We start from the raw sequence: 10,008 nt of genomic DNA, 5'->3' as shown, positions 1-10,008 counted from the left end.
GCCTCCCCTCACCGCAGGCGCTGCCGGCGCGGAGCGGAGCGGGCCGGGCCGGGCCCGCCCGGGCCCGCCCGGCCGCCGCGGCCACCACTGCCACCATTCCGCCCCTACCCTCCCGCTGCCGCCGGCCCCCAGCTGCCACCATGCAGGAGCTCATCGCCAGCGTGGACCACATCACGTTCGACCTGGAGCTGGCCGTGGAGCAGCAGCTGGGGGCGCAGCCGCTGCCCTTCCCTGGCATGGACAGTGCGTGTGGGGTCCCTCCTCCCTGGGTGCTGGGGCTGTGGGGCTGAGGAGGGTGGGCTGGGCTGGGTGGAGTGGGAGGTTTCCAGGGGTCTCAGGGTCTTCCTCGGGTCTTATCCTTGGATCCACCCAACTTCCGCTTTCCCGTGAGGTTTCTGTCCTAATCCGGATGTTTTTGTTTTCTACTTAACAAAAACTCTCGTTAGTACCTAGCCACGCTGGAAAAATGAACGCTGAGGTGCTCATGTTGATTAAACATCACTGTCCTGCACAGTACTTTATATTTCCTCTTTCATCTCTTCTTGATACATGAAGCGTTTTGAATGGCAGGGAGTTCTCATCTTTAGATTTGTCTGTGGCTGAGTCTCTAAACCTTTTCCTTCAGTCTGACACAAACTGACTCAGGAGACTCGTAGTTTGCTGGATTTTTTTGGCTAGTCTACTAAACTTTTGTTTTAACTCCCTTGAACATTCCTGTTGGTGAGGATCAGCAAGGGATAACATGCTAATGGTTGTTTCGGGCTGTTCTGGTTAAAAACTATAAGACTATTAAGGCCAAGACTGTGAGTAAAGGGTTCAGGAGTTGGACTTCAATGATCTTAGTGGGTCCCTTCCAACTCAGAATATTCTGTGATTTATTGACATGATTGACTTAATGGCAGAGGACAACCCAATCAACAAAACCAAAATAGCTGAAAAACAAAACAAGCACCACCAAATCTCTGCAAATTCCCCTTGGTGCCCCCAAGAAAATTACAGATATTTGTGAGGGCCAGGCTTGAACAAGAAAAGTGAATTCCCCAAACCAGAACGCTACTTTTCTTTCGATGTTGAGGACCAGATTGTCCTTCTAGGGAGAAATAATTAAAAAGTTGCCACAAAGCTTTGTTAAAATTAACTATATTTCCTTGTTCTCCACAGAATCGGGCGCGGCTGTCTGTGAGTTCTTTTTAAAGGCGGCATGTGGAAAAGGCAAGTCATATGGAATGGTGGAAAATGCAATTATTCCTGCAGGGTGGATGGGCGAAAAACAGATTTTCTGGCTCTGTTTATAGTATTCTTGATCGGTAAAGCTGAGGGGATAACACAGATAGAGGATATAACTGAAGGATGTTGGAATAACTGCAGCAGTTGGGAAATAATGGTGTATTTTAAAGACATTGGGAGGTGAATAAGGAAAGCTCCTGTTTAAGGAAGGTGTGAACTTGCCACACGCAGACCTTGCTGTGGATGTGCCTGGATTAATTGCTGTGGTTTGCAGTTGTCAAGATTAAGAGCTGGAGACTTTTTTAGAGGGTTACACAAAACTTTTTTTGGAACTCCCTCTTTTGCTGTTGTCACTTAAGGCTGAAATCACAACTGATGTCTTCTGAAACCCCTGTTGCAGAGGGGAACAAAGTGTTGCTGTTCCTCCTTGTGACGTATTTGAATTGTTCTCTTCTCCCTTCTCCTTGACCCATCCGTCCTTCCACAGGGGGCATGTGCCCGTTCCGACACATCAGTGGGGAAAAGACAGTTGTTTGTAAACACTGGCTGCGAGGACTGTGCAAAAAGGGAGACCAGTGCGAGTTTCTGCACGAGTATGACATGACCAAGATGCCTGAGTGTTACTTCTACTCCAAATTTGGTAAGTAGCCCCTGCTTGTTGTCCTTTGCTGGTGTGGGAGTCTGGTGAAGAGGATCCTGGTGCATCCCTCTCATCCATCTTCAGAGCATTACGGTTCTTCTGTGTGTGATGAGGTGTTGGATTATCATTTTTTTCAGATCTGCTTAGTCCTTCACCTTATTATCCACCCAACTTTGTGACATAATGTAGATGTCTTCACTCTCGAGAGCTTGTCCCCTTTGCAGGAAGAGGGGGGAAGTTCAAGTTTTCACTGAGTTTTATGCCTTATGTTCTTTTTTTGGGGTAAGAGATGAGTAGGCTGAGCAGTTGGTCTTTGCATGACTTATTTTGGGGAGTTGATGAGCAGCAGAGGGCATGGGGGTGCAAAACTTTTATGCACTTGCTTTCCAGCTCTGGAGATCTGGACATAATGAGGCAACTTGCTGCCAGAAACCTACAGTCTTGTAGGTTTCCTTGGATTGAGGTTAGTGCGCAATTTGTAGTTTCTCCACGCTTCTGGTGCACTAAATGTTTGGGTTTTGTTATCATGACTGCTCTTTCAAATTTAGTTTCCCCATTGTTTTTAAAAGCACACATAAATTATCCAGTCTGGTAGAACTTTACTCACCAGGGATGAATCCTTGGTGTTCTCCATGTAGGTTAAGACAGGCAGTAAGGCTGTTGTGCCTGAACTTACAAGTGTTGGCAACAGCCCTGTGGGAGCTGCACGATCCAGGTGATGTTTTGAGAGTCATTTTGAACTCAGACCTGCACCGTTGACTGAGAAGTGTGTTTGCCTTTGGTACAGGGGAATGCAGTAACAAAGAATGTCCATTCTTGCACATTGACCCGGAGTCTAAGATCAAAGACTGTCCCTGGTATGACAGAGGCTTCTGTAAACACGGTATGTACCTCACACAGCTGCTGCTTCTGTGGTTCTAGATCAGGGGTGGGGTGTTGCTGTTCTCTCTTTGCATGATCTGCTGGTGTACTTGCTCTGCTGAGTGCTGGGGTAGGGATTTATGGAATGGACACTGCTGAGCTCTGTGTTGCAGGTCCCCTCTGCAGACACCGGCACACTCGGAGAGTCATTTGTGTGAATTACCTGGTAGGATTCTGCCCAGAGGGACCTGCCTGTAAATTCATGCAGTGAGTATGCTCCAGGCCTGGCCTGGAACCTTCTGTTTCCCTTGGAATCTGGTAAATGTCAAATGAGGGTGCTCCAGTGCTTCCCAATGGCTTTGGAGGTTTGGCCAAGGTTTAGTTTGGCCAAATTGTTACTCATCTGAGGAAAGAGAGACTATTTACAAGAGCATTAGTGACAGGACAAGGGGGATGGTTTTAAACCAAAAGAAAGTAGGTTTAGATTAGATATCAGAAAAAATTTTTCCCTGTGAGAGTGGTGAGGCCCTGGCACAGGTTGCCCAGAGAAGCTGTGGCTGCCCCATCCCTGGAAGTGTCCAAGGCCAGGTTGGACAGGGCTTGGAGCAACCTGGGCTAGTGGAAGGTGTCCCTGTCCATGGCAGGGGGGTGGAACAAGATGAGCTTTAAGGTCCCTTCCAACCCAAACCATTCTGTGATATGAGGCAGGGTCTCTCCAGAGAGCTCCAAGTAAGACTCTGGAGTGGTGATTAGATGCCATCAGTGCAGTGGGATCACAGGGTTTTATATTCCAGAAGGCTTCACAGGCAGAGGGATGTGCTACACACATGGAAAGAGAAGTGGGAAGGGGGAGGTCTGTTTCCTGTGAGCCAAATTCAATTGGCTGAACGTTCTGTTCTTTGGATTTACTTGACTGAGCTGATGCTAAAACGTTGGCATATGATTTGAGAATCAATTTTCTTGTTTCCATCTAAACCAGCCCTCGGTTTGAACTGCCAATGGGAACCACAGAGCAACCACCACTGCCTCAGCCGACACAAACACAGCAAAAGGTACACACTTCCCCTGCCTCCCCCACACGCCTGCCCTCAAGCCTTTCCCACAGCGCTTTAAAGTAGAATATATTGTCCAAGTAGCCAAAATTGGGCACTCAGACTCTTGGGTCTGGAGGGGAGAATTAAGGAGTGAGCATCATAGTGATGAAAGCCCCACAATTGTTCCAACTTGACACGGGGATCTGGTCACAGAACACTCCCACGCGACACAGGAGCATGTCACATGTGGTTGTGCAGCAGTCTGCCAGTTTGTGTAATCTGTGTGACATCCCTCCTTGATGGCAATGATATTTTAGCAGCCTAAACCTACTCTCCAAATCTGCTTTCAGAGAAAAACAGGATCTCTGGGCTTTGAAATCTGTGCTTGATTTCTTCTCTCTGGTGCTCCAGCTGGCAGAGCACCCACACACAGATTTGGAGGAAAATTGATCATTTGACATTATGGGGTGCTCTTTTTCCCTTCTAAACAAAATAACAACCACAGAGATCTTTATCCTTGATGCACTTAACGAGTCAGAACTCTTCTCCAAACCAACAGAGGACACCCCAAGTCATTGGAGTCATGCAGTCTCAAAACAACAACACTGGGAACAGAGGACCCCGGCCCCTGGAGCAAGTCACCTGCTACAAGGTAATTCAGAGGGGAGGGATGAGGAGGGAAAACAAAAGGGTTTTTCCCCACAAGCCCCAGCTGTAGCACTAGAAAAGGGCAAAGGATCTTCCTGTTCTATCAGCCTTGGCAGTTACATCACTATACGTGTCAACTCTGCCTGTAAAAATCACTGTGATCGGATTGGGGGTATTAAATAGCTGAATCCATTTCACTGAAAACCTTTAACAGCTGCTTATTATTTTACCTGCAAGCAAATTACACATCTGGAAAATGGTGTTGCACCAGATATTGGCATTTCTCTGGATATTCTCTGAATAGCTTTAAGGTGCAAAGTCATGAGTCTGTTCATGACTTTCTCAAGTTCAGAGGCGCTTTGCTCTGTTTAATTCAGGAGAGCAGATCAGGAGATTCCCCACAGGTCTCTGATGTAGTGCATATCAGATGGAGTAGTCTTGGAACCCTCAAATGTTGAAATTCTCCTTGTGTTTTACAGCCCTTTGCTGTTTGTGGTCGTGAGCATTGCTTTGTAGTGGGTTATAATAAAATGGCATCACTTGGCTCCCAGCACAGAAGCAGCTTTTGCTCCAAGGAGTGGAAGCAGCCCAAAAATCATGTCCCTTGTGACAACGTTTCACTTCACCTGCTAAATTTTGCACGTGTGGAAAAGCTTCCAAATGGGAACAGTTGCTGGCTACCTTGATAAAGGCAGCTAGAAGGAACTGTGTAGTAATTCCTGTCTCTCTTTCTCTTGCAGTGTGGAGAAAAAGGTCATTATGCCAACAGATGCACCAAAGGACATCTGGCCTTTCTCAGTGGACAGTGAAGGAGCAGAAGGTGCAAGGTTGCTGTTGCCACTGAGGAAAGGTTTCTGCCTAGCACTATGTCTGGAGCTATTAATCAGGTCGTTTTTTAATGCCATTACTGAAAGAACTGGTCAGAGGCTGGCTGCTGCTAAGCAACATTTTTGTAATTGTCTCCAATTTTTTTTAAGTTTTAACCTTTTTAAAACCGATTTTGACCTCTGCCTGTTTTCATTGAGCCCTGATGAAAGGTAGATCTAAAAGCCAGTAGATAAACCAACCCCTTACTGGTGCAGCACCCCAGGTAAACACATCTTAGGCCAGTGTTTCTTTGAAGTATTTTCCTTCTGCCACTTCTCTTTGGAGAACCTACAGCGTTTCAGCCTTCCCTGTGGAAGCAGGAAGACTGACTGGGAAAATTTTACACTTGCAATGCCTTCTCCTCAGTGAGAAACAGGGATTCTGCTGTCCTGTAGCTCCTAAACAGCAAAGTCATGTTTCCAGGCCCAGCCTGGTAAAGCTTGTCCTGATGGCTGACGTAACACTTCAAGTACATCAGGCAGTAAAACTCGTGTCCACTTGCTTTGTTTCTGTGCTTCTTGCTGTACTGAAGGTTAGAAATTAATCTTCCGGGTGAGAACCAATCAAGGGGAGAATAAATTGGCAAAACCTCTCAGCCAGACAGTAAGGAACAGGACAAAAATCCTAATAGGAAAGCTGCATCTGTGCTCAGTTTCCATTTGCAAAAAGCAAAGAGGGAAATGAGCATGGCTTGAAGAGTAGGAATAGAAAAGCCTTCTCTCAGCCCCCATCATCCAGCTCACACTGAGCAGGGATTCCCACAGCCTAGAGAAGAGCAGGAAGTGGAGCTGTATCTTCCTATGGAACACTGCTTTTAAAAGTGGTAGAGATTTCTTTTGAGAGCAATTTTTTTGCAAACCCAAACCCCATTTGTTTTGAGAAGACTTATTTTGAAAGGGCCAATGACAAAAAATGTATTAAAAAAAAAGAAAAAACCTGTTTCCCCCCCCAGTGTGAGCCTTACTGATTCGACCCCATCTCTCGTTTGCTGCCTGCCTTTATACTTTGTTTTTATTGAAATGTACTGATGGCAAAAGCTGGCTGTGAATTTATTTTTCTTTAAGAACAAAGTGATCTGGCTGGATTAAGAGAAGAGTCTGTGTTGGTGTGAATGGCTGCAGTTATTTCACTGTGGAGTGAGTCACTGCAAGTTTCAAGTCTAAGGTCAGACACTCTTTGTAACACTTTGTGCCCCCAGAGACTGAACAGTGGCCAGGCTGAGGTGTGTGAGCTTAGACCCACTCAGAAGGACCTCCCAGATTTAGCAGTGAAAGCAGGTAGAGTTTTGACAGAAATTTTGGGTTATCTGAGGCAAGGAGCATTAAAATCCCAGTGACAGAATGAGAGCTGCAGACCTGTCTCATCTCAGACAGTGCTCTGCAATTATGGAAAACAGCCCAAATACCCACAGTCCCTGGGGACAGCCTTAGAACCAGAAACACCAACATGCCACCTAAAGCTCAGACATTCTTTCAAATCAAAACACATCCTCTCAGCCAGGAATGGCCAGGAGGAAGCTTTTAGTTTTATCAACCAGGGAATCAATGGCAATAGTTCTCCCAGTTCACAATGCAGTCCAAGGAGCAGATGCTTTCCCAACCACCTCTGAACTTACCCTGAGGGGTGAAACTCCGAGAACGCACAGTACAATTAACAACTCAATTAAGGAGAGTGTCAGCTCAGGAAACATAAAGTGTAAGCACTTTATTATTGGTCACAACAGCACAGATTTAACGTGAATAGTTGTGATGTCTTCTGTCAGGATAACTGTGCCAGCAGCCAGGGCTGTTCAGGAGCTGTACCTTCACCTTCTGACACTGATGGTGCCTCAGTGGTATTTCCTGCGCCGGTCGTGCTCTGCAGCAAAGGCACAGCAAGTTAATTTTCCTCAAGTCACAAGGAAAAAAAAACCCACCACACTTGAAATTACAGGCAAGAAAGCACTCTAAAAAACTCCCTGAACATGTATTTTTCAAGTACTGTCAGGTCAGAAAGGTACCAAGACCTAAACTTTCTTTTCATTGCCAAGAAAATACTGGCCAGCTGGTAATGTACCAAGTAAAGAATCAAGGTTTTTATGCTAAGTTTGTTTACCCACAATCTTTCATTTTATTTTTAAAAGCAGCAGCAGATTGTTTTTATTACCCCAAGCAACCTTCCAAGCTGCCCTGCACAGACAGAGAGCCTTGTTTTTACTTACTGATGTGACTGTAGCTCCAGATGTAGCTGAGAACAACATACCCAGCCAGCACCATGGAGATACCTCCCAGGCCCCCCTTCTTCACATTGATGTATTTGTTGTAGTATCTGTCATAACCTGGGGAGGAGGAAGAGTTTTCAGAGCAGCCAGATGAGCTGTGGGCTTTCCTGAGTCAGAAAGAAGCAGCCTGGATTCACAGAACTTAAGCAAATTGTTTCTAATGAAACACATCTGAAAGTCTCAGAAGCAAGTCTGGGAGGAGGCAACCTGTGTGTTAGTTGAGCAAGGTGATCTCAAGTTAATAGCCCTAAGCCTTAAAAAAAAAAAAAAAGGGAAAAAAAGCCATTTATGATTTTTCCCCTAAACATTATTGTGACTTTCATAAGCTCAAGCTACTTAGGAGTTATCTAATTCTTTCATACTGGTGTATGTATGTTATGCAGACACTTGCATTTGATATTTTGTGTCTAAATCTACTTTGATGAGTTCAAGCTGCTTTGGAGTTCTCTAATTCTTCCACACCATTGCATATACATGATATACATACATGTGGGTATTAGCAAATGCACACACTTGCATTTGACATTTTGTGTTTGCATCTGCCCGAATGAGATCAGTACCTACAGCAAAGGACACCGGTCAAAGCTCTTCCCAAGTGATTTTAAGTGCCCTGTGTCCCTTCTTACCATCTGCAGGGCTCAACTACTTTTTAAAATTATTTCTTATTGACCTGTGATATGGGAAACTTGGAGATTTTCAGCCAATGGGTTCAGGACTAAGGGCATCCCATTTCCCCTTTATACAAGAAGGAATTATGAAAACAAACCTCCGGTGGGTAAAGTTCACGTGAGAAACAAATTTACGGATAGGAGAACGAGGTGCTACAGGAGAAGCTGCTCTGGGAAGGCAAAGCCCTCCGTGGAGCAGCCCCTGCGCTGTAGAAACGCCCCCCCCCCCCGAGCCAATATTCACTCCGGCAGGCAGAGATGCTTGTGTGCTGCTCTCCCTGGCTCCGTCAGGAGAAGGGATTCAGGGATTCTCGCCCTCCGCGCCCCCCTCACCTCGTCGACAGGCCCCCACGATGCCGCCGGGGGTGAAGTCCCTCATGGCCAGCCAGGAGGGCAGCTGGCCCAGCTTCACGTCCATCAGCTTCATGTCCTTGAGGAGAACTGCGGCGGGGAGAGGGAGAGAGCGGGGTGAGAGGGGAGGCAGGGCAGGAGGGGTGAGGGGGCCGCGGTCACCTTGGAGCCCCCGCACTCACCCGGCGGCTGCGCCATCTTGGAGTGGCCGGAGCGGCGCGCGGGGCACCACGGGAGGGAGGGCGGGGGGACCCGGATGGGGCGGGGAGGGGGCGGCGCCATGTTGGGGAGGGCGCGGGCCCCTCAGGGCGGGTCCTGGGGTCCGTCCTGACCCTGGGGCGGGACACGGAGTAACGAGTACAAACTGAGAGGGGGGAAATTCAGGTTAGATGTCGGGAAGAAATTCTTCCCTGTGAGGGCGGTGAGGCCCCGGCAGAGGTTGCCCAGAAAAGCCGTGGCTGCCCCATCCCTGGGGTTGTCCAATGCCAGGTTGGACGGGGCTTGGAGCAACCTGGGATAGTGGGAGGTGGCCCTGCCCACGGCAATGGAGTGGAACGAGATGATCTTTAAGGTCCATTCCAACCCCTTAAAACTCTTATGATTCCATGATCTGCTCACTGCGGGTCAGTTCCCAATGGGGGCTGCAGGCTGAGGGCTGTGTGGGGGCACTGCCAGCCTGGCACCGTGTCCTGGGCTGTGGGGCTTTCTCTCCAGTCCCGCTCCAGCAGGTCCCCTCAGGGGATGGCAAACAGCTCCCTAGGGTGTTTGTTCTCCGATGCCCCAGGGCAGTGCCTTGGACAGTCCCAATGTACTGTGTGGGGTATCGGTGCCCTCCTTGCTGGTGTTTCATATTGTGAGAATATATAGGAAAAATTCACAAATCCTCATCAGCATCATCACAAGACTTCATCAGCAGTCCCGCTGATGTCCCACAAAAGAACCTTTGCCAGTGTGTCGTGAAGTTGCAGCTCTAACACTGTAAATGTGAGTTCATAGACAGTATATAGACAGTATATACTGCAACATACATTGACATTTGTTGTCGTTTATTGTACTGTAAGAAATCCCATTTTGGTGCCCACTCTGGACTTTTCCCTGTGGGAAAATACTGTGTTCTACAAAAGCTCCTCGGGAAGAGTGTCAAAGGCAAAAAGAGAGGCTGGGTCATTGGTATGTGGTGTAAGTAAACCTGCACAACCAGAGTGGTGGAAGAGTTAATGTGCGGATAGAGACAAGATTTGCCTTCCTGCAACAGGAATCAGAATGCCTGAGTTGGAAGGGCCCCATAAAAGATCATCCAGTCCAAATCCTGGCCCTTCGTGGACACCCCAACAGTCCCACCCTGTCCCTGAGAACGTTGTCCAAACACTCCTGGAGCTCTGTCAGCCTTGGGGCTGTGCCCACTGCCCTGGGGAGCCTGGTCAGTGCCCAACCACCTTCTGGGGGAAGAAC

At 47.7% G+C, this 10,008-nt stretch overlaps 2 protein-coding genes across 2 annotated transcripts; one reads left to right on the top strand and one right to left on the bottom strand.

Annotated features, from left to right (window-relative positions):
• Positions 1–6: 6 nt before the first annotated feature.
• CPSF4 (cleavage and polyadenylation specific factor 4) lies at positions 7–6,370 on the top strand. Its single transcript, XM_027683438.1, has 8 exons — positions 7–243; positions 1,162–1,212; positions 1,715–1,867; positions 2,655–2,750; positions 2,902–2,995; positions 3,708–3,780; positions 4,322–4,414; positions 5,151–6,370. Exons 1-8 carry the CDS (start codon positions 141–143, stop codon positions 5,217–5,219), a joined length of 732 nt encoding a protein of 243 aa, XP_027539239.1. The 5' UTR covers positions 7–140; the 3' UTR covers positions 5,220–6,370.
• A 581-nt stretch (positions 6,371–6,951) lies between these two features.
• On the bottom strand, positions 6,952–8,820 carry ATP5MF (ATP synthase membrane subunit f). Its single transcript, XM_027683443.1, has 4 exons — positions 8,739–8,820; positions 8,539–8,646; positions 7,478–7,594; positions 6,952–7,134 (listed from the first exon to the last, which is right to left on the bottom strand). Exons 1-4 carry the CDS (start codon positions 8,752–8,754, stop codon positions 7,106–7,108), a joined length of 270 nt encoding a protein of 89 aa, XP_027539244.1. The 5' UTR covers positions 8,755–8,820; the 3' UTR covers positions 6,952–7,105.
• Between the last annotated feature and the right edge of the window lie 1,188 nt (positions 8,821–10,008).

This window comes from Neopelma chrysocephalum, unplaced genomic scaffold (genome assembly GCF_003984885.1).
Source record: "Neopelma chrysocephalum unplaced genomic scaffold, ASM398488v2 Primary Assembly neopelma1_65, whole genome shotgun sequence".
In the NCBI taxonomy this organism is placed as follows: Eukaryota; Metazoa; Chordata; class Aves; order Passeriformes; family Pipridae; genus Neopelma; species Neopelma chrysocephalum.
This window is presented reverse-complemented; position numbering and strand designations above follow the sequence as displayed.

What these genes read in the sequence shown, in the direction of transcription:
- CPSF4 (XM_027683438.1), top strand. Translation starts at nt 141, where the DNA reads ATGCAGGAGCTCATCGCCAGCGTGGACCACATCACGTTCGACCTGGAG. An exon ending in AAAGGCGGCATGTGGAAAAG is followed by an intron (nt 1,213 to 1,714) that starts GCAAGTCATATG and finishes GTCCTTCCACAG; the next exon opens with GGGGCATGTGCCCGTTCCGA. An exon ending in CGACACAAACACAGCAAAAG is followed by an intron (nt 3,781 to 4,321) that starts GTACACACTTCC and finishes CCAAACCAACAG; the next exon opens with AGGACACCCCAAGTCATTGG.
- ATP5MF (XM_027683443.1), bottom strand. An exon ending in CGTGGGGGCCTGTCGACGAG is followed by an intron (nt 7,595 to 8,538) that starts GTGAGGGGGGCG and finishes CCTCCTCCCCAG; the next exon opens with GTTATGACAGATACTACAAC. An exon ending in CTGGAGCTACAGTCACATCA is followed by an intron (nt 7,135 to 7,477) that starts GTAAGTAAAAAC and finishes CCTTTGCTGCAG; the next exon opens with AGCACGACCGGCGCAGGAAA.